Source organism: Aedes albopictus, chromosome 2 (genome assembly GCF_035046485.1).
Source record: "Aedes albopictus strain Foshan chromosome 2, AalbF5, whole genome shotgun sequence".
Classification (NCBI taxonomy): Eukaryota; Metazoa; Arthropoda; class Insecta; order Diptera; family Culicidae; genus Aedes; species Aedes albopictus.
The window spans coordinates 174,975,414-174,999,612 of NC_085137.1; the positions used below are offsets into that span (position 1 = coordinate 174,975,414).

The 24,199-nt window shown below is 38.6% G+C and overlaps 1 protein-coding gene across 1 annotated transcript in view; it reads right to left on the reverse strand.

The window, feature by feature from the left end:
* LOC109418248 (uncharacterized) overlaps nucleotides 1–24,199 on the reverse strand; it is a 755,006-nt gene that overhangs the window by 292,545 nt on the left and 438,262 nt on the right. The window contains exons 6-7 of the mRNA XM_062850749.1: nucleotides 14,003–14,067; nucleotides 6,700–6,880 (exon numbers count right to left, since the gene is read on the reverse strand). Coding sequence (XP_062706733.1) covers nucleotides 6,700–6,880; nucleotides 14,003–14,067 — 246 coding nt within the window. The remainder of the gene's footprint in view (nucleotides 1–6,699; nucleotides 6,881–14,002; nucleotides 14,068–24,199) is intronic.

The window sequence follows — 24,199 nt, forward strand, 5'->3', positions numbered from 1 at the left end:
TCGAAAATTATTCTAGGGATTCCTTCTGAAAAACATCAAGGGTTCTTTTAAGAATTCGCCCAGGAAGTCCTTCATAAACTACTCTAAAGTACATTTTTTCAGAAACTCATCCAGAGGTTTATAAGTAAACTTTAAATGAACCTCCTGCAGAAACTAGGGTTTCCTTCAGATACATCGGCAAGGACTTTTCTATAAATTCAAGAAAGTATCTTTCAAAAATCTCCGAAGGAATAATTCGGATTTTTTTTTTCAGCCATTGTTCCAGAAATTCCTTCACAAATTTTACTAGAAATACTTTTGGAAAATCTTGCATACAACTTGCTGCATGTATTTCTTTTGGTTTTTCCAGGATTTTTTTTTATTCCTTCAAGGTCTTTTTTCAAGAATTAGTTTAAAATTATTTTCAGAAATTTCTCGTAATATTTTTTTTACAAAAAATCTATGAATTCAGTTCTGTTCAAAAAATCTTCCGAGGATACCTCCAGCAATTTTTCCAATATATCTTTAAGGGATTCGTTCGGCTATTTATGGAATCGTTTAAAATTCCTCTCAGAATTTCCCATGTAGATTAGTCGGGAAAATTGTCAAATGATCCATGCATGGATTCCTTTAAAAATATCCTTCATTCAGCAAGTTCTTTACGTATTCCATAAGAACATTTTCTAGGGATTGTTTTGGAAAAAAAACCTCTGAAAATTTCTACAGGGATTTCTCCTGAAATTACCCTGGAGATTGAAAGAAATTCCCCAAGAACCCCACTAGAATACCTTCTATGGACTTCTTCAGAAATTCCTTATTGCAACTCCTTTAGAGATTTCTCCAGATTTTTTTCCAGGAATTATTTTCAAAAACCTTCCATGAATTGCTTTCAAATTTGCATCATGTAGAAGGAAATTCCGCCCGAGATTGTTTTAAACAATCTTGCATGTATTTCTTCGGGAATTATTCAGAGATTTTTAGGTTATGTTTAGTTGGCGATTCAGTCATCAAATTGATTGAAAACGATGATTAAATTTTCATCCAACGTTTCGCTTCGTATGGAAGCTTCTTCAGGGACTCAATTTGTGTCGTTTTTTGTTCAGTCGGATTTGTTAAACGTTGAAATGTCAATGTTGGTGGAGTAATTTGTTTTGGGGGTGGTAGCATTACGGAAAGTACTAATTCAACAGTACTACTTTGGGTGGATTATCTAGTTTGGAAGTGTAATATATTATTGACACACTCCAAATTCAAAAATTCCATTCTGGATTTTTTTTTTCAAAAATCCTTCCAACGATTTTTTTTTGAAAATCTTGTTTCTTTGATAATTTATCAACCGATTTCTGCAGAAAACCAGATAATAACAACTTCTTCAGAATCTAGTGAATTTCTAGTGATCTCTTTAAATATTTCTTCAAGGGATTCAAGGAATTTCTCTTTAGATTTCTCCAGAAAATTTCTTCAAGAATTCTTTTAGAAGATATTCCATAAATTGTTTTCAATATTGTTTCATGATTCTTCAGATTCTTCAGAATTTATAACGGAGATTTCGTCAAAGACTTTTCCCGGAATTCATTTAAAGGATTCTGCAGAAACTATTCTTGGAATTCTATGGATTGCTTTTCTTATATTTCTTATTGAAATCATTAGAAGTATTCTTCGGTTTTATTTTTGAAAATTTTATAGGGATTCTTTTTGAACATCCTTCAGAAATGCCACCAGGAATCCCTTTAGAAATTTCTATAGGTATTCCAACAAATATAAGGGAAGTGATAGTCAGTCGATCGAGCAACGAATTCACGAAGTTTTGAGAACGGACACCATGAGCTGTCGGCGTGTATCTATAGTAATTTCGTTTGGATTCCTTCTGAAATTTCAAATAGCATTTCTTCAGAAATACTTCCATTCACTTCTACAGTATTCTCAGACCTTCTAAGTTATTTCAGTAGGGATTCCTTGAGTTTTTTTTTAACGGATTTGATTTTCAGAGTTTCTAAAAAAATCTTCAAGCACTTCTTTGCATATTCTTTCAGGTGCTGCTTCATGTACATAACTTCGGTATTGTGGCATATGTACATTTTTTGGATGATTTTTTTAATATCTGGAGATGTTTCTGTTTGCAACAGAGAAATAAAAACTACCCAGTGAAACTTATTTTTCTCAAGCGTACCTTTTTGTTGAAATCGTGTGTAATCTTTATTAGTTTTTCTCATCATAACCAAAAGCAGATTTCTAAAATATAACGATGTTGTTCCATTATACTTCTTATACATGATAAATTTGTAGTATTACTTAGTTATGTCTATCTATGAAAAAATACCTGCATATTCACATGGATGAATTCATGGTAAATTACTGGTGGAATCTCAAGAACAATCTCTAGAGGATTTTTTTTAGTAATCTCTCTATACAATTCCTGAAGGATTCTCTGGAGAAATTCCAGGGGGTAATCTAGGATGAAATTTTGGATGGATTTTCGTGAAGATACAGGGATGAATACTCGCATGAGTTCTAGAAGCAAACTTTGCGTTTATTTTTGCAGTTATGTATCACTACAGAAAATCCTGCTGAAATCACTGATAGAAATCATTGCAAAATCTGTGGGGGATTCATGCAAGAATTTCTGGAGGAATCACTGAAGCATCTGCAGAAGACATTCCTACGAGATTTTCCAATAGATACTTTAGGAATCCTTGAACAGATTAGCGAAGGAATACTATAGGAATTCCTAAAGAAACCTCTGGAATAAATTCTGAAGAAACCACTGGAGGAGTTATATAAAACCACGCCTAAAGAAATTTCTGACTTTTTAGAGAAACCTATCGAAGACTTTGCATCTTGGATAATTTTATTACGAAACTCTTAGAAGAATATCTGAACTTCTACCTGGAGGGATTTCCTAAAGAATATCCGAAAGAGTTTCTTGAGAAAATTCTCAAAATTATCCTTGCAAGATTTTATGAAATAACTACCGGAAAATTCAGAAGGGATCTTTGCATAATATTATGAAAAAATTGCTGGAGGTATTTCCAAAAAAATCCATGAAGTAATTTTGGAAGGAATCTGAGGAAAATATTCTTAAGGAATGCTTGAAGGAATTTCTGAAAAAATCTCTACAGGGGTTTCTCAATATTTTTTTTGAGAATTTTCACATGTATTTTTTGGAAGAAAAGCTAACAGAAACTTTGGTGAAATTCTAAAACATCTATAAAATAATTAAAAATAAACTTTGGAAAAATTTTGGAACACATTTCTGTAGGGGTTCTGTATTTATGATTTGGGCCTGTCCATAAACTACACCGACTCGTAGGGGGAAGATTTAGGAGAATTTCTGAGGTAACCTCTGAATGAATTTCTTAAAGAATCTGTTGAAGATTTTCTGAAGAAATCGCTGGAGCAGTTTGTGGAGGAATCCATAGAAGATAATTAAAAAATAAAATAAACCTAGTTAAATTTTCAAAGAAACCTCTGGAGAGTTTCCTAAAGGAATAATGAAGGAGTTACCTAGGAAAATTATAAAAAGTAGTTTAAAAGTCTTTGGATAAGTTCCTGGATATATCTCTAGAGGATTTTCGTCATCAATGGGAGATTTAAAGGAAAATGATTTGAGAAATTTCTGAAGCAATCCTTAGCGATGTTTGAGGAATCCCTGGAAAAAATTCTGAAGGAATCCCTAAAGATCTTTCCGATTGCGTTTCAGAAAGATTTTTTTGGATAAAAAACCTTCATGTAATTTTTAAGGTAAAATAGGAGCGTATCCAGGCGTGTTTTGCATTTTTAAGAGCACGGATTTCGCCACCTTCAAAACGCCAGAATTCGTTTGTAACGAGTGAGTAAGCAATGAGGATAATTTTCAGTTCCGTGTGTTATTTATTTTTGACAGTGGATCTCTTCTGTATTTACTGGGCCATTGTGATGGCCAATTTTGATTTTTTTCGTTTTTATTCAAGTATAATTTAACGTAATTTTAAGGAGTTAACTTATTTTCGAGAGCATCCATAAATGACGTAGCTTTTTAGGGGGAGGGGAGTCTGGGATTGAGTGACGAGCCATGCATTAGGTATGGTAAAATATGCTCCATGAGGGGAGTAAAAAATCGACCAAAAATGCTACGTCATATATGGACGCTACCTTAATTAAGAAATCCGTGGACAATTTTCATTAACATTACATTCATTTACATACATTTATAACAGATTATTCTCAAGGAAACCTTGACATCATTTGACTTTTGTCTAAAGGAATACATGAAACAGATTCAGCACAAAACTATGAAAGATTTTCTAAGAAATCGTTCGATATTTTTAGATGTATCTATAGAAGAATTTTTGGAAAAATTCAGATATTTTATGAGTGAATCCCAGTAAAAAATCATAAGGAATCCATGGAAGATTTTTGAAGGCAGATATTTATAGAATGGTATCTGAAGGATTCCCTGTCTTACAGAATCCCTGGAAGAATTTCAAAACAAAAAACCTAGAATATTTTCTGATATAGTTTCTGGGTGATTTTTTTTAAGAAATCCATACAAAAAAATCCGGAAAACATGTATTTACTCCCTGTAAGATTTTTTAAAGGAATTTTCGGGATTTTTTTCTTTAAATAAACTGTGGATGGCATTCTTAAGGTATCTTTTGAAGAAGGAAAACGAAGAGAAACTTTTGAATAATTTCGTAGCTTCTATTCAGCATAGAAATTTTTGGAACAATTCGTTGAAGATTTTTCAAAAACAAATCATAGAAGACATTCTTGGAAGAATCTCTAGTAGAATTTCTTAAGGAAACTCTTATCGGATTTCCAAAAAAAAAAACGGAGAAAATCTCCATGAATTATTTCTGAAAAAAAAAATTTGGAGAATTTTTTAAGATTTACTGACAGAAACCCCTGGAAGATTTTAAAGGCTTCCTCGTAGCAATTTCGAAAGAAATCCATGAATAGTTTATGAATGAGTTTTCGGAAAAATACGGAAAAATTTGAAATTTCCAAAAGAATTCCCAGAACGACTTTTTAAAGATACTTTCGTCTTGTTACAGGTTTTTTGGTAGATTATTTTGAGCAATTGCACAAAACTGACTTAGACCCAAAATGCTGCCTTGGATATAATATTCTAAAGATGATAAGTTTGTATGATGACTCAAAAAAAATCAAATGTATTGGCCAATATAATGTCATAATCTCGAGATGACAATGTTAGCTTCAATTTGCAAACATTTTCTACAAAAACGTTTATTTCCAAGTAAATGTTATGATGAGTAGTGCATTTCATACCGACCCCCTTTCAACGCTTTAACTAAGAACAAGAACGCTTTCGCTTGCGCTTCCTCTGATGAGTGCGAGATCCTTCATACAACATCAGTCGGTGATGCTGTGTGAAGTTGTTGTACCAACCTACGCTTTTATGTTTACATAAATTATTACAGCAAGGCAGGCAGCTTTCTTGACTACCGTGTGTGGGTGGTGGTTTCTTAAAAGTTTTTCCTCACCTGACACGGATGAGTAATAAGCCGCAGTCAGTGTATGCGGAGAGGATCAAAATTGTTTGGCAGTTAGCGGAGGATAATGAGCGTATGATGTTTTCTGTGTTGAATGTTTACAAAAACAGCTTACGAAACTGGTAGTTTTAATAAGTTAACACTGTGTTTTGTGGTGGTTCGTGATTATTATCATTGTAAATTACCCAAGCTTTACAAATTGGTTACAATCAGCACATCACACATCAATCGAAATAGCAAATAGACGTCGTTCTGATCGATGGACGACAATTCTCCGGCACTAATGGCGACTCTAAACACTACTTGATTGTTACGGCAGTTACGGCGAACGAAAGGTGAAAGCAGTACTTCGATGAACATCTAAAAGGCACGGAGGATCAAGGTATCATGTAGAATGACTACGTCACTGCAACAAAGGGAGGAAATGAACCAGCTTCTACCCTTTCAGTAAACGATTGCTTAGTTTCCTAAAAGTGAGCCAGTATGGCGGCATCTTTCCATGTAGAGAACTCCAAACGACGAGTGGCATTACACTCAAAGTGATTATTTTCTCCATCAACTACATAGTCAACAACCAGTAAGCACCCACTAAAATGCACCGTTAGCCAAGCAATCGTTATTGAAATATCATAATGTTTAATGGACTCAACCGTGCCAACAACGTTCCAAAAAAAACCCAAACGGTAGTGCTGGCCATCGTTGTCGTTCCATAACCTCAACCTAAAATTCTCTGTCAAAAGAAGAAAACCGCAGCTAGGGGGAAAAACTAGGATGAGATCCTGCAATATTCCACGTAACAAACATATGCATACCATAGAGGTCCAAAAAGTGATGTGCTCACCCGGAAGCATCCCACAGTATCCCTACTAAAATTCGTCGAAGAAAAATCATATATTATTTAGTAACATACCATAAACTGCAGTTTGTTACAGAAATAGAGTACATGAAACAATCGCAATAACAACTATCAATATTTATGAATTTTTAAATATAGGTATATGTATTAATTTAATATGTTGAAATTAATATAGGTATCTAAAATAACCGTTAATGTAGTTGTACTGGATTGCTATACTTGTTCTCGTAAGTTTTTTTTACAACGTTTCTACATTTCTTAAAAGGTCTATTTTTTGGACATATTTTATTTTTTCCCGGGCTACCACAACCCCAGGAAGAAGAAGCCCAAAATCACATTCCGTTCGGCATATTTCCGCAGAGACTCTCTTACCTGCAGCATCAGGCCCACATCCTGGCGAAAGATGGGCTTGTACGGTGGAGCGAAGCTGATGTTGCCGCTGGCTCTCCCCCGTTGCTGCTGCTGCTCCACCATCCGTTCCATCGTCTCCCGTATCCGGGTGGAATCAATTTTCGCGCCGAAAAATTGAAACGTTACTTCGTTGGTGGCAGTCCTTGAGATGGTTCCGGCGAGGTTTTAGCAGTTGGGCGGTTGTTGGAGAGCGTCGAGAAAAAAAAAGTAAACAGAATAGACGAGATCGTGTGAATATGCGGGGTATTTCCTAGAAACGGGTACAAGCATGAAGATTTTCACACCGGCTGATGTTTTCACACATGGCGGGCGGCGCGACGTAGCACCCCGGAATTGGAGTGATGCGCTGAAATGTGCGGGGTAAGGATTAAAGGTAAGAGGTGTTAGCTCAGTGGAATTGTGATTGAGGTCATGATTTCATATGGATATCAAATTTGATGTCGGGAATGGAATCTTTTGAGGATTCTGAATTCTTGGTATTGTGGATTTAGCACCAAATTGGTGTCGGAAGTAACTTCATTGACTTCCGCTGCCTTTCCTATGCGTTAAACATAACGTCGGAAGTAGTACGCTGTATAGCAATTCTGATGCTCTATACAGCGCACTACTTCCGACATTATGTTTAACGCATAGGAAAGGCAGCGGAAGTCAATGAAGTTACTTCCGACACCAATTTAGTGCTAAATGCACAATATGCAGAACTGAAAGGAGCATTTATGTATTACGCGTTCCCCACCACGTTGGACCCGTTTCGCAGTTAATATAAGAACGGGATCGTGAATAAAAGTGCGATTTTGCATCGAATCGTGTTCTATGTTCTATGTTCTGAGCACATGCCATAGAAAATGCTGAATAAGGGGCTATTCATAATCTACGTGGTAATTTTTTATCTGAAATTTGGACCCGAAGCAAAGTCAACCTAAGAGTTTTTCGGCTTGGGGGGATACAAATTCATCATAGTGATCAAGTCAAATACTTAAATTTGATTCTGGATGCCAAACTGAACTGGCATCAGGTTACCTTCTACCAAAGCTGTGACACCACCAATGAACTGGGAACAGGGCAAGATGTTGGGCAAGATGCGACCACGTGTGACTTGGTGGCAGCCGATCAACGCAATGATGTCCATGTTGAGAGTTAAGGGCCGTTTCTTCAACTACAGCATCATCAACGTCCACTGCCCACACGAAGGGAGACCCGATGACGAGAAAGAAGCGTTCTACGCGCAGTTAGAGCAAACATACGATGGTTGCTCGTCGCGTGACGTGAAAATCGTTGTCGGCGACATGAACGCGCAGGTAGGAAGGGAGGAAATGTACAGACCGGTAATCGGGCGAAACAGCCTGCACGCCGTATCGAATGATAACGGCCAGCGATGCGTAAACTTTGCAGCCTCCCGTGGTATGGTAGTCCGAAGCATCTTCTTCCCCCGCAAAGATATCCACAAAGCCACCTGGAGATCACCCGACCATCAAACAGAAAACTAAATCGACCACGTTCTAATCGACGGTAAATTCTTCTCGGATATAACCAACGTCCGCACATACCGCAGTGCCAACATAGATTCGGATCACTACTCAGTAAATGTATGCATGCGCTCAAAACTTTCGACAGGTATCACCACGCGTCGAAGTCGAACGCCGCGGCTCAACATCGAGCAACTTCGTAAGAAGTGGCTCAAGACTACGCGCAGCAGTTAGCAGTGGCCCTACCAACGGAAGAGCAGCTTGGCGCAGCTACACTTGAAGATGGCTGGAGGGACATCCGATCCGCCATAGGTAGTACCTCGACTACAGCACTAGGCTTCGCGACTCCGAATCACAGAAACGACTGGTACGACGGCGAATGTGAACAGTTGAAAAACTAGAAGAATACAGCATGGGCGAGAATGCTGCAACACCGTACGAGAGCAAATGAGGCACGTTACAAACAGGCACGGAACAGGCAGAACTCAGTCTTCCGGATGAAGAAGCGCCAGCAGGAAGAACGAGATCGCGAAACGATGGAAGAGCTGTACCGCGCTAAGGACACACAAAAGTTCTACGAGAAGCTGAACCGTTCGCGCAAAGGCTTTGTGCCACAAGCCAACATGTGCCGAGATAATCTCGGGAATATTTTCACGAGCGAGCGTGAGGTGGTCGAGAGGTGGCGGCAGCATTACGATGAGCACCTCAATGGCGACGTTGCAAGTACCGAAGGTGGCGTGGTAACAGATCTAGGAGTATGTGCACAGGACGAAAGACTTCCGGCCCTTGACCTCCAAGCGATTAAGGAGGAGGTTGGCCGGTTGAAAAACAACAAAGCTGCTGGAGCAGATCAACTACCAAGCGAGCTTGTAAAATACGGTGGAGAAGCACTGGTGAGAGCACTACACTGGGTCATTACCAAGATTTGGGAGGAGGAAGTATTACCGGAGGAATGGATGGAAGGAATCGTGTGTCCCATCTACAAAAAGGGCGACAAGTTGGATTGCGGGAACTACCGCGCGATCACACTACTGAGCGTCGCCTACAAGATACTCTCTCAAATTTTATGCCGCCGACTACCACCGATTACAAGAGAGCTCGTGGGGCAATATCAGGCTGGATTTATGGGTGAACGCGCCACAACGGACCAGATGTTCGCCATCCGCTAGGTGTTGCAGAAATGCCGCGAATACAACGTGCCCACACATCACTTGTTCATCGACTTCAAATCGGCGTATGATACAATCGATCGAGAACAGCTATGGCAGATTATGCACGAATACGGATTCCCGGATAAACTGTCACGGTTGATCAAGGCGACGATTGATCGAGTGAGGTGCGTAGTTCGAGTATCAGGGACACTCTCGAGTCCCTTCGAATCTCGCAGAGGGTTACGGCAAGGTGATGGTCTTTCGTGCTTGCTGTTCAACATTGATTTAGAGGGTGTAATTAGGGGAGCGGGGATAAACACGAGTGGAACGATTTTCACGAAGTCCGTTCAGCTACTTGGTTTCGCTGATGATATTGATATAATTGCTCGTAAATTTGAGACGATGGCGGAAACGTACATCCGACCTAGCATCCGACTAAAGAGTGAAGCCAGACGAATCGGATTAGTCATTAATGTGTCGAAGACAAAGTAGGGTGCCTGTACCAGTTATCGCACTACCTAAGAAAAACTATTTCTACAAAAATAAGAAGAAGACCGACGAATGTAAACAATTAGTCAAATGATAGATTAGTTTTCATACTTTACAGGAAAAATATGAAACCGGAACCAAAACTACTTTTAATATTTATTACGGCGTGTGCCAATGATAGGAACCCTGTACCAGTTATGGACACATTTGTTAATTTGGGTTCCACTTCGCACTATTTACATGCATTCCTTATGGGATTTGCCATAACTGGTACACTATGGCGAAATAGGGTGCAAGGAGGCCGAAAAGTTAAGGAAAATGATTTATTTCTACTATAATTTTAGCAAATTGTAAATTTTGAATGATTGCAATCATCTTTTGTGATCGTGATCTGTTGTTCACGAAATTTTTCTTGATAATTTGTATCTTTAAAGGTTGAAAATCAACTATGGCGAATCTGAGGTACTATAGCCATAACTGGTACACTGAGCCTACATGATGGCAAAGGGCTCCTGGGAGGAATCATCGCGCCCGCCACCCCGAATTTATACCGACGATGATGAAATCGAGACGGTTGAAGAATTCGTGTACCTGGGCTCACTGGTGACCGCCGACAACGACACCAGCAGAGAAATTCAGAGGCGCATTGTGGCAGGAAATCGTGCTTACTTTGGACTCCGCAAAACTCTACGATCGAATAAAGTTCGCCGTAACACGAAGTTAACTATCTACAAAACGCTGATACGACCGGTCTCGTCCTCTATGGGCACGAAACATGGACCCTACGTGCAGAAGACCAACGCGCCCTTGGAGTTTTCGAACGGAAGGTGTTGCGTATCAGCTACGGCGGAGTGCAGATGGAAGACGGGACTTGGAGAAGGCGAATGAACCACGAGCTGCATCAGCTGCTGAGAGAACCAACCATCGTCCATACCGCGAAAATCGGGAGGCTACGGTGGGCGGGTCACGTCATCAGGATGTCAGATAGCAACCCGACTAAAATGGTTCTCGAGAGTCATCCGACCGGTACAAGAAGACGTGGAACGCAGCGAGCTAGGTGGGTCGACCAAGTGGAGGACGATCTGCGGACCCTACCCAAGTAACACACTTGTCACCGAAGAGTCACGGCGGCGCAGGTTTTTGTTGCGCAGAAGTCACTGTGACTTACTTCTAACAAATAAACACTTACTTGCTAGAAGTAAGTCACAGTGACATTTGCGCAACATAAACCTGCGCCGCCGTGACTCTTCGGTGACAAGTGTGTTACTTGGGTACGCAGAGTGCGGAACTGGAGACAAACAGCCATGGACTGAGTGGAATGGAGACGGCTACTATGTACAGCAGAGGCCACCCCGGCCTTAGCCTGATAAAGGTAAGTATCAAAATATGCTTTTATTGAATTTTTTTCTTCTGGTTTCTTCTTCGGGTAGTGTCGCTATGTCCAAACTAAGGCATGGCGGCCTGGCTGGGGGCATGGCGCCAAGTACCAAAAGCTACCGTGGCAAGCTTATAAGCTGATGTTCATGAGGGTTGCGAGCGCGTAACGTACCATGTCACATGATGCACTCTGAGTCATCATTGGTATGGTGCATATCGGTATCTTAATCAGGGAACACATAGAGTGCTTTGAATTGTGCGGCACATGAGGCATACGCAGGACTGCCAGATTGGCCTCCGTAGTCAAATGGCAGCGCGCGTGTGACAGTTCCACCGAAGGAAGGAGGATCCACACCCACAGGTTGATCCCGAGGGTAGATAGTTGAGTACATAGGCGCCATGGTGAAGTAACATTCCTCGCGACTCAGATCCTTTCAGGCCATGGTTGCTTCTGACAGTATCTACATCGTTTCAGTCATGCGGATTCTCCCGAATGTCCGGTTTGTACTGGTTTAGAGGAAACGGCGGAACACTTTTTGCTCGTGTACCCGCGTTTTCGCACAATGCGCGACCGCATGCTTGCCACATGCGGGGAGGACACAACTCCGGACAATCTCGTCCAGAGGATTCGAAGGGATGCGTTTGGCTGGAATAGCGTTTCAACGGCTATTACCCACATCGTCTGGGAGCTACAGAGGAGCTAGCAAGTGAACTCTGAGAATGGCTAATGCAGACGCGACACAAGAGGTGGTTCAAAGGTTCAGAGTCGGCTACGTAGGCCATACCGATGCCTGCGGTTGAGGTTGATCTCTACATTGGGGGATCGCGGAGAGATCATCCAGATAGCGTTGCTGTCGTGGCGTCTGTCTACTGGATTAGATCCGAGCCCTCGGCTGGAAAGGAATCCCCGGCAAGGGCCGGGGCAGTTGGAGGCCCCATTGTCAGCAACCCCTTGGGGGTGGCTGATAGGGCCTGAAGGGTAGTAATATCCTTGCCTACAGCAGGTCAAATCGCGTTATACGCAAGTATCACATCTTGGTGCTTGCAAAACAATTGAACGCGGGAGTGGTGGTTGACCCTGTCCCAAAGCGAGTCATCGATGTTCAATGCTGCAGGCTATTCAGCTAACCTTGAGGGTTCGATGTGCACTAGCCCAAGGCACTGACCCCTCTCTGAAGCAATGCCTTTTTGGTCATTTCGGAGAGACGTAGGGTATGAAAACCATATGAATGCTAGTGAGTTGAAGACAGAGTAGTCCTAGCTATTTCTTTTGTTGTAAAAGACGACCTTAACCCCACACTACCTGGACCTTATCTGTTGAGCATATTATCGCCCCAAGGTTTGCAAAAAAAAGTTTTTTTCGGGCCATGGTTTTAGAAATCATCTACGTCGTTGTGGTCCAACGAATGCTCGACAGATTTTGAAGAATCTGCGGAATACGTTTTGTTCATGTGGCCGCGGTTTCGCACAGTGCGTAGCGGTAACCACATGCATACCACAAGTGGTAGGGACACGACTCCAAACTATGCTGCTCAGAGGATGTGTAAGTTTGACTAGAATATCGTTACATCGACTTCATATATTGTACCGAAACTGCAGCGAAGAGGTGCGTAGACTCGAGGAGAGTTTGGGTCCGTCGAAACCAAAAGGTTGTGTAAGGACTCGGAAGTCAGAGAGGCCGGTCATTCAGGTGCCCTACGGTCAATCCTTCAATCGGACAGTTGGCAACGCGGAAGACTGCAAAGAAAGAGATCCTTTGAATCTCCAGGGTATACGGAGTACCCATGTCGTCACGTCTCTCTGTGGTGTAAGCTAATATGGACACTTCACCGTTGCAAGAAACGACTGCACGAAGAGAGTTTTATTGCCGAAGTTCAAGAGCGCATGGATCGGAGCATTACGCAGAGGTTTTATGTAACTGTCAATAGTGCTGGGTGACACAGGATTGCTCTTATGCCTGCCATGTCCATTCTAATGACCGGGAGAAACGTAGAAATATACTTCAGAAATATGATAGCTATGCATCAAAAAGCTGGATGTTGATGTTATCAGTAAACAGAGTATTGTGCGTAATAAAAGTCTAATACTCATATCTTTCTGCTTTGACACAATAATGCTGCTGGATTTGTATTCATCGTTGTAACGCAAGCGATGGTATTGTTGATTTCTGAGAATTATTTAGTAGGTACAATGTTTTTATCATCTTTGCCCACAAGCTACTTCACATGTCACGGCTCTTTTCCGTCAATTGATGTTTTCGTCTGTTGTACCCAAACAAATGAAAACATCAATTTGCTCCCCATTCCGAGGAACAAAGAAACCCTGCATTGAAACCAATTTCTTGATTTTTCCGCTCGTTTCATGCTCGAGAGGATCACATCTACTCTCGAGCAGGGAGTTAAAGCTATATGCGGGCTTCGAAAGCAACAATTCTCCGAACTCCAAAGCGGAAAAATTTCAATCGTCTTCCACCACAAATAGAGGTAGGTAAGCGGAAACACATCGGTTGGATGTTTCCCGCATTCGGTTGGGATCCCGCCGCCGTCAACCGGAATTCGCAGTCAATGGGATTGTTTGATAGCGGAAGGAAGCCGAGCTGAAGAGGGATTGGGTGTTATTGGTTTGGTTATTTGACTACACATGTGAAATGCGCGAGCATCAGCCTTCATCCGGATGTGTGTACCTCTTCAAGCCTTCTAATGGAAGGCAATCTTCGATGCCATTCTGAGGACGCTCCATTGGCTCTCAAGTATATGTGCCAACGGAAATGATGCTACTTACTTGCCGGCGAATACTTCTAGGTCATTTATTTTCGATAGATTTGCGTTCCTTAGCGAGCGGTTGATCTGGAATGAAAGTGAAAATAGAAAGGTGGAAAATAGGTCAGATGTGCTGAATTGGGCTAATAGAACGTGATGTATAGGAGAAATTCGCAGACGATTTTGAATATGGGATAATTTGGTCTTGAATACAGTATGACCCATAAAAAAAATGCGACAGTTTTCAAAGTCATCGTTCCCCTACTTCGAACTGATTAACCTCGCATGTATCTATTGGATAGTATAGTAGAGCCGCTAATCTTATAATGGCAAAGGAACATAGACTGATTCCATGCAAATACCTTCGGAAATATAACGTTGAACATCCTCTCCTCTTCTTGGCGTAACGTCCTCTCTGGGACAAAGCCTGCTTCTCAGCTTAGTGTTCAATAAGCACTTCCACAGTTTTTAACTGAGAGCTTCCTCTGCCAATGACCATTTTGCATGTGTATATCGTGTGGCAGGCACGAAGATACTCTATGCCCAAGGAAGTCAAGGAAATTTCCTTTACGAAAAGATCCTGGACCGACCGGGAATCGAACCCGTCACCCTCAGCATGGTCATGCTGAATATCCGTGCGTTTACCGCCTCGGCTATATGGGCCCATATAACGTTGAACATATGGATGTCGAAATCGTCCACGCGCCAGAGGCCGTTTTTTAAGGATATAATTTTCTTTCAATTGCTTTCAATCACATTCAATCAAATTTTATTTTCAAAATAGTACTTTTATGGCTGGATAAGGTCTTCAGGAGTTGGTTGGTTCGTCGAACAAGCACGAAAAAAATATTAACTTATAAATTAAGAGACATTTTGTGAAAATTGAATTATTTGACAAATGATAATTTTTAGAAAATATTATGTTTTAAGCATGAAATTGTTTTTAAGTACATAGTATTTGTACCTATCATGTTTTGAAAAATGTTCTAACAATGTGAAGTTTTTTATTAATTTATCTTAAATACGGTTTTTAATATGTAGCACCTTTTTTAGTTTTTGTTTCCTAAACATTTGAAATTATTTTTAAAATATTTTTCAAACATGGGCGTATTAAAGAGTACATATTTCTTCATGGTTTCCCTGTGTTTAAAAGTTTTTATCTTAGTTCATTTTGCTATGAAAATTATAGGAAAACTTGATTTTATTTAGAAATTGTTAACAATTAAAAGGTATCTTATATACGTAACCAATGAATATTTTGACAAAAATTTTAGAGATCCTGTATGACAATGACCTCCTTATTGTATCCTAATCCAAAAAAGTTTAATTCATTGCGATTATTTCATTAAAAACCATCAAATACTGCAAAAAAATGGAATGTCGCATTTTTTATGGGTCATACTGTAGTTCTTGACTTTACCGAACAAAATAAAGAGTTTTCAGAATTTCGGGTAATTTCAGTTTTAGTAAAAAAAAATATTTGAAGCTTTATCTTACAAGTGCTTTCATTTATTTATTTATTTATTTCTACGTCTTCGACAAAACTGCCGTACAGACTGATAAAACAGACAAACAAAATTAACTCATATTTCAAATACACTTTTTGAATTGTGATCTACTCATACTGTTACAAAGGCGGTGTAAAGAAGGCAAGATCCCAATTCAATAATTTATTGCGACGTGAATACAATTTTAAAATTCCTAAAAATAACACAATTAACATAATTAATTCAATGAAATTCATACTATAAGTGATTGCATACTTCTAGTGATCTTGCCACAACCGTTCGTGCAACTATTTAATTGCTTGCTGCCATGTTCACCCCTAAATTTTGTCCTGTGTTCAATAGTTCACTAGGTTATATCTAATTTGATATTATATTTGGTTTCTCTTACCAATCGTAGGCCATAAACGACGGTCTAGCCTATGTTTACAATGCCCTGCTCAAGTTCTGCATTAGCGATCTACAGTATGCGGCAGGAAAAAATGCGAAAGTGTTTTTCAACTTCAAACCTCATTTTCGTCCATTTGACATTAACCAATCTATGTTTCAACGTTCCATGATCTATAATAGGCTAGTTTTCTGAAAAGTTAATTAAAAAAATTCCCATTTTGGTCACTAACCTTTACAGGGCGGCGCCTGAAGATGAAGACAACCAGAATTTTCAAACCGCAGAAAATCGCACAGGTCGCTAAATTTCGCATCTGATAAAACAAAATTTTTGATTTTCTCTACAATATCATCAAATATATGTACTTATTTTATCTGCTATGTTAAACTACATGGCTCTGGATCAGTGTGGTCTGGTTGTTCATCGAATTTGAGCTAATTTTGTTACTGTTATAGTCATTTTGTTTAATGACCATTGGGCGCGCAGTTTATTGATATCCGCTAATTAGGCCTACATTATCACATGTTAAACATCAAATGTGTTCATTTTTATTTTTCAGTGCTAGAATATAGACATTGACTGATACACTGTCATGAAAAAATAGTCATATATATCCCATATTTAGCGTGTAATAGTGCCTTGAACTTTTCGCATTTTTTCCTGCCGCACCCTGTAGATAGTGGATATATGGCAGGATTAGCATTATTTTCACATCGAAATATAAGAATTCTACCTAATCTAGAGTTCACTATGTAGAAACTATCTTATTTAGTTATATTTGCAACACTGTGTGGCTGCTTATCTGGTGTATTAGAAAATATTTTATCGGTAATCCATTTGTGTTCAGCTCAGTGAAGAGAATTGTCAGACAAAAGAGGCACAAAACAAGCAACAAAGAAGGCGCGACGATTACTCTTCATCACTACTGGTAACAGATAATGACATGATCTCGAAAATTTTTGTTGCAGACGAAACGGAAGCAGAATTTGTTGCGTACTTTTCAACTCGTGAATAATCAATTATTACTAACCCAAAGTTGAAACCAGAGTTACAGTGTTTACCGACTCGAAGTTACCGTTCGAAAATCGCAATGCAAGGCTTAAAAATCTCTCAACTCTTGGTGTACGATGTTTATCCTATTATTTTCAAGTTGGGACAAACTTATGTAGCATTGGATGGATTGTCGCAACAAATACAGGTTGCGACATTGTCATTATTGTTGCGCGATGGTTGAATTTTGATTCACTGGTTCAGCTACATGCTGTTATTGTTCGATCTCTGTCAATCTCCGTACGCGCAGATACGACGCACACTTGCGCAGAGACTATTAAGGGTATCACTACAAGAGTTGTTATTGTGGCGCTCCTGACACATACTAAAAATAAACCACGGCAAACCGTTGACGAGGGCGAAGTATCTTTCCAGGGGATGATTATGGTCAAATACTAACGTATGGCGTTTGTCAAATACTGCAGAAGGCAAAATAAGGCATTTATAATAGGATGTGATGCAAATGCCCATCACACTGTATGGGGAAGCACGCCCGGGTAGAGCTTAATGACAAAAGAATGGCAAATTTTACCATTAAGGCCGCACGGGACGACGTGTAATTTTTCCTATCTTTCCTCTCTTTCTAACAATTTGCCTCGCGATTTTGAAGAAGCAAATATCAATTTCCACTGCACTGACGTAGCTGAAACTTTAGTCGATTGTGCATCACAAGTGAGCAAATGAACGATCAAATTTCTAGTCAATAATATGAAGTAGAAGTTGAGATTTGCATCTTACTAGCAACAGAGCAATGGCGGACGATTCAACCACCGTCCCGTCCGGCCTTAAAACAGAATGGTTGAATGGCAAAATGTGTTATTTGTTTGTTTGAAAAAGAGTTAAAATAACAAAAATAATAACAAAATTTTGGTAGCAGAAAAACTTAAAAATAACTTATTTTGCCATTGTAATAACAAAGTAATGGTAAAGCATGCGGATTAAATTGAAGAACAAAATAAGTTATTATTGAGATATTGATAACAAAATAAGACCCAAATTAACTGTTATCGGTGAATAACAAAGTATGATATTCTTGAGTTATTGATAACAGAATAACAACAAATTTAGCTGTTTATGTGGCGATCAAATCAGCTGTTTAGTTGTTCAAATTTAATTTTAAAATAATGGTAGATTCAGTTATTATTTCAAAGTAGCAGAAGAAAGGTAAAATGAGCTATTTCTATTAATTGTTTGAGTTCTAAATTAACATAAATTGATGTGCATCAAATAGAATCCATTGCGAATCAAAAACACAGCTGAGAATCCGGATTTGTTTACTTTTGCGAGATACGTCGAATTGAAAAGTTATGCTTGAAATCTATATATATAAAAATGAATTTCCGTCTGTCTGTCTGTCTGTCTGTCTGACCGCTATGCATTCGGAAACTACTGAACCGATCGGTGTGAAATTTTGTATGTGAATATTTGTGGGGCCGGGGAAGGTTCTTAGCTTGGTGCGGGACTTCTCCGGTCTCTGGAACGGGGGGCTCCCATACAGATGACTTTGCGGGGGACGTCCCTACGGAGCTGTGTATCAAAAAACACAGTAGGCAGGCAGTACGACGTTTGCCGGGACAGCTAGTATACAATATAATAGTTAATGATATATTAAGAGTAAAATATGTTATGGTGCCTAATGTTTATAAATAATTTCTCACAATATCAAAATAATGGCAAATTTAGCTAGGAATGTAAATTATGTTATTGTTTTGATATTTTATACAATTCATTATAAAAGGTGCTAAATTGCAAGTTTTACCATGATAGTAATTTTGGTTATTGATGTGTTATTTAGCATTATTCATGAATAACATATCAATGACAAGATTTCCTATGATTGTATATTTTGCTATTGATTTGCCATTTTAAGTTTTTCATAATAACAGAAGAATGACAAAACGAGATATAATGGCAAAACCAGTTATTATTTTGTCCTTTGTTTGCCATTAGCCTCTACCCGGGCGGACATCAACTACAGAGGTGAGTACCTTTTAGAATATATTTCCAACAATAACATAGATATATGCAACAGAGGAAATGTCCCTACTTTTATGAATATTAATAGAGAGGAAGTTCTTGATTTTACTTTGTGTAGTCCAACTATCACAGATAAGATCAAAAATTGGCAAGTGTCAGACGAAATATAGTTATCTGATCACAAGCAAATATTGTTTGAATATGATGCTGGTCAACAACTCATACAAACCATTAGAAATCCCAGAAAGACAAACTGGGAATGTTTAATATAGAGCTAGCAGCAATGGATAACACGTTAGCAATTAACACAAACACTATTGAATCGTTTGAGGAAACCTCAAAACAATTTTCAAATTTGATTATGCGTGCATTTAATAAGAGTTGCGCCGTCAAGGAACAGTCTACAAATAGAGATGTACCATGGTGGAACAACAAATTACAAAAACTTCGTAAAAAGACCAGGAAACTCTTTAACTGGGCGAAACGAACACAACAGTGGGCGCAATATAAAGAAACCCTCACTTCTTATAATAAAGAAATACGAAGATCGCAAAGGATACACTGGAGGCATACATGTGAAAACATTGAAAATACTCCTGCAACCGCAAGGTTGCAAAAAATCCTTGCTAAAGATCACTCTAATGGGCTGGGTACTTTAAAGAAAGAAGATGGTTCTTTCACAACAACTGCTAATGAAACTTTAGAACTAATGATGAAAACTCACTTCCCCTGTTCTATTATTAATTCAAATGAAGACCAAAGTACATCTGCATTAGGAACTGGCATCTGTAATACCAGGACGATCAGTCATACAACAATGAATGAAACGACTGGGCAAGAAAAATCCAGGACAAATGCCTCTACCTTGGCCGAAAAAATTTTCAATGTGAATAAAGTTGAATGGGCGATTGAAACCTTGGAACCCTTCAAATCGCCAGGTAGAGATGGAATTTTTCCTGTACTACTGCAGAAGGGTAAGGCGATTTTAACACCCATATTAACAACACTTTTTCAAGCAAGTTTAGCATTAGGCTACATTCCAGAAGATTGGCGAAAAGTGCGGGTAACTTTTATCCCAAAGGCAAATAAAAAGGATTAAACCTCACCAAAATCCTTCAGGCCGATAAGCTTATCGTCAGTTCTGCTTAAAGCTATGGAAAAAATTATTGATGAATATGTAAAATCATCATATATGGCCAAAATTCCTCTCAGCAAATATCAGTTTGCATATCAGGAAGGCAAATCATCAGTAACAGCGTTGTTACAAAACTAGAAAGATCTTTGGGAGCAAAAGAAATTTCACTTGCGGCTTTCCTTGACATTGAGGGAGCATTTGACAACTCATCTCATAACTCAATGATATCTGCAATGACAAATCGTAATTTTGACAAATGCATCATAGATTGGGTTAGCGAGATGTTATCTAAGAGAGAGATATCAGCAAACCTTGGAAACTCTTTTATTAGTATTAACGCAGTTAAAGGGTGCCCACAAGGAGGCGTACTATCACCTCTATTGTGGTCTTTAATAGTTGATGATCTTCTCAAAAATTTAGAATCTCAGGGATTCGAAGTTATTGGCTTCGCAGACTCTATAGTCATATTAGTTCGAGGCAAATATGATTTTATCGTCACTAGCAGAATGCAAAGTGCTTTAAATTTTGTCTCTTCGTGGTGTGATAGGGAAGGACTAAACATAAACCCTTCTAAAACCACTATTGTACCATTCACATGAAAGAGAAAATATGTAATAAAAGATATTATATTAAAAAGTACACTTCTGGAACTTTCACATACAGTTAAATACCTTGGGGTATACCTTGACAGCAAGCTAAGCTGGAAATTTCATCTAGAGCAAGCAATCACCAAAGCGTCAAATGCTCTATGGATAAGTAAAAGAACTTTTGGTAGGCAATGGGGATTAAAGCCAAAAATGATCCATTGGATCTATACGGCAATTGTGAGACCCAGGGTAACCTACGCTTCATTGGTATGGTGGAGAAAAACTGAAGACAAAGAGGCTCAAAAAAAGCTAGAAAAGCTTCAGAGATTAGCAACTTTTTCAATAACTGGTGCAATGAGGAGTACACCAACCAAAGCATTGTCTACTTTGCTTTGCTTGCTACCATTGCATCAATTTCTGCAACTAGAAGCTGAAAAGAGTGCGCTAAGGATCAAGAGATCTGTGAACCTCTTGGAAGGTGACCTTATTGGGCATCTCAGTATTCTTAAACAATTTAACGTTAATCCCTTGATTTTGAATAATGGAGATTGGATGGAGAAAAAATACAATTTCAATTGTTCATATCGAGTGATTGACGCATCACGTGAAATGTGGGAATTAGGTGGTCCAGATCTTCGTTCAGGATCAATTGTATTTTATACAGATGGTTCAAGACTGAATGATCAAGTAGGAGCAGGAGTGACTGGTCCTGGGATAAACCTATCGATTTCTATGGGCAAGTGGCCCACTGTATTTCAAGCTGAAATTCAAGCAATTTTAGAATGTACTGTAATATGCTTACGCAGAAATTACAGGCATTCAAATATCTGCATCATGTCTGACAGTCAAGCAGCGCTGAATGCTTTGAGGTCGGCGACATGCACATCTAAACATGTGTGGGATTGTATTCAACCCGAGCAGAAGGGAATAGCAACAGCATAATAAAATGTATTATTTTGGAAAAATAACTGAGTAGCGGAAAGAGGTATTTTCATGTTATTTACATAACATATCCTGTTATAAACTTGTCTGTCATAAGCGGCAAAGTAACAAATATTATAACAAAAACCCGATTTAATCCACCTATGGTGAACAGAACCCTTCTTACACTTATTAAAAATATTGTTGTATTATGCGTATTAAGCAAATCTATTTTGTGTGATTGACCAAAAGTTCTAGAAAATATTGTGGGTTTGACATCTAATGAATTGGTTCCCAAATAGCATCAGATCATGGACTTACCAGAAATGCCAGACACCTCCTAGAATCTTATATGGAATGTTAAAAAAATAGCTTTCATATTCTGGAATATTGTATCTTTTGTTAACTGCCAAATAATCTTGAATCGATTAACAAAGAGATGCACTTTGTCTAATAGCTTTTAATCAGTCGAATAAATTAGCTCCGAAGTACTTGGTATTCATGGTTATGGTGTAAAAAGGACAAAAATGATATATCTACTAAGTTAATCAGTTTTGGCATTAACTAGTTATTTTGGCTGTCCGGTTCTTGCATTTTTCCAACAATATATAAATTCAAAGCTTTCATTTAACATATTGTTAGTTTTCATAAAATTTCTGTGTATTTGTAATTTGTTAATTATAATTTTGTTGAAAACAATAACCTGCTAGAATACACTTTGTATGAGATCAGCATAATTTATTGAAAATAATTTCCCATAGACTGGTGAAAAACTAATGCAAGATAACAAGTGAATATATCAATAAAAAAGAATTTATTGAAATACTCTTCGTAAGATATCTCAGTAATCAATTGTCGAATCGAAATCAAATTTCAGGGCTTTATACAAGGATATTGTAGCTTTCATTTGGTGCTTAGAGAACTCCAATCCTTATATCGATTATGCTTTATCATGCTATTGAAAATTTTACTTTAAAAAAAGCTTATGCACAGAGAACAGACATCCAAGTCCAGTTCCGAAACTGTGTAAGGAATTTAACGGCCATTTGAAATCGGCAACACAAGTGGCAATAGCGTGGCGCTGCAATCGGTTAATTTTTCACACTAATTCAATTCACCACTTGAAATGTTTCAATTCACCACTGACTGTGGCAATTCGGTGTTTGGCGGCGTTAGTGTTGTCATAGTGTATTGGTTTGCAACCTTACTCAAGTAAAGATTCAAATCCTTACACAACTTTCCGAATGAAATTTGTTCTAGCCTTGATGTCTGTTCTCTGTGGCTTATGTTTGGCATGCCCATTTGTTAACTTTCGCACGTTTTCGCAGACCAGGATTTCCACATTTGAAAATATGGAACGAGTTTCATCTATTGCAAATATAGCCAGTTTTAGCCTGATTTCGCCTGTAAAATAAAATTCACATACTAGAAATGACTATCATTATAAAATGTGTCATTGCGAAATGATCAACATATCAAAAAAATGTACTTATTGCTTTTCTTACATGATTTTCCCACATGAACACGCAAAACCGTATTTACAGAATCACTTAGAACTGCACCAGATGACTTTCCCATAAAATTAAAGTTTTTTTTTTCATAAAAACAGTGGTTCTCAAAGTTACTAAGTCTCTTCCACAAAATAAACGATATTGTTAAATGCTCATAAAATTTTTCGTGTTCATGTACACTTCGTCAAAATGTTAAATTTCGCCAAAGTAGTCGCCAAAGTAGATTTCATTTTGATTCTTATAATAGTTAAAGTAGGGGCACAGAGAACAGACATCAAGGCTAGAACAAATTTCATTCGGAAAGTTGTGTAAGGATTTGAATCTTTACTTGAGTAAGGTTGCAAACCAATATACTATGACAACACTAACGCCGCCAAACACCGAATTGCCACAGTCAGTGGTGAATTGAAACATTTCAAGTGGTGAATTGAATTAGTGTGAAAAATTAACCGATTGCAGCGCCACGCTATTGCCACTTGTGTTGCCGATTTCAAATGGCCGTTAAATTCCTTACACAGTTTCGGAACTGGACTTGGATGTCTGTTCTCTGTGGTAGGGGTACTCACTAAACAGATTAAATTGTTGCGTAAGCCATGATTTTCTGCTTATTTGAAAAATTTCATGATTTTGCGTCACCCGTAACGTGGGTAGATCACCTTAGAATGGTGCGTTGCGGTGTAAGATCTACCAAATCAAATTTTGATCTTGATATTTACCGTATTTTTAAATATTCCAAGATCAAAGTTCGATGCTCTTTTTGTGTTTTGTAGTATTTGTGTTTCAATGTACTGCTAATTAACATTTTATTTCAGCAGGATTCAGGTAAATGTATCGTACGATATAAATAATATTTTAAAAATATGTAACTGTGGCGAGCGTATCACTAATATATAGCTTATTTGACGTACGATGTTAATATTATTTTATATTTCAGTTCAGATTATCAACCGAAGAATCTGGTAATTCAACCAAACGCCATCAAGACGACGAGGAATCCAGGATGAATCGGGCAGACAACGGATTCGAAGAAGACTAACAATAGTGTGCATGAACGTTGACCAAGCGTATCATCTGGAGTTTACCCTTCCACTAACAACACCCAAATTCCCGTGACACCTAGGCCTGAGAGATCGTAGAGTTGTCTA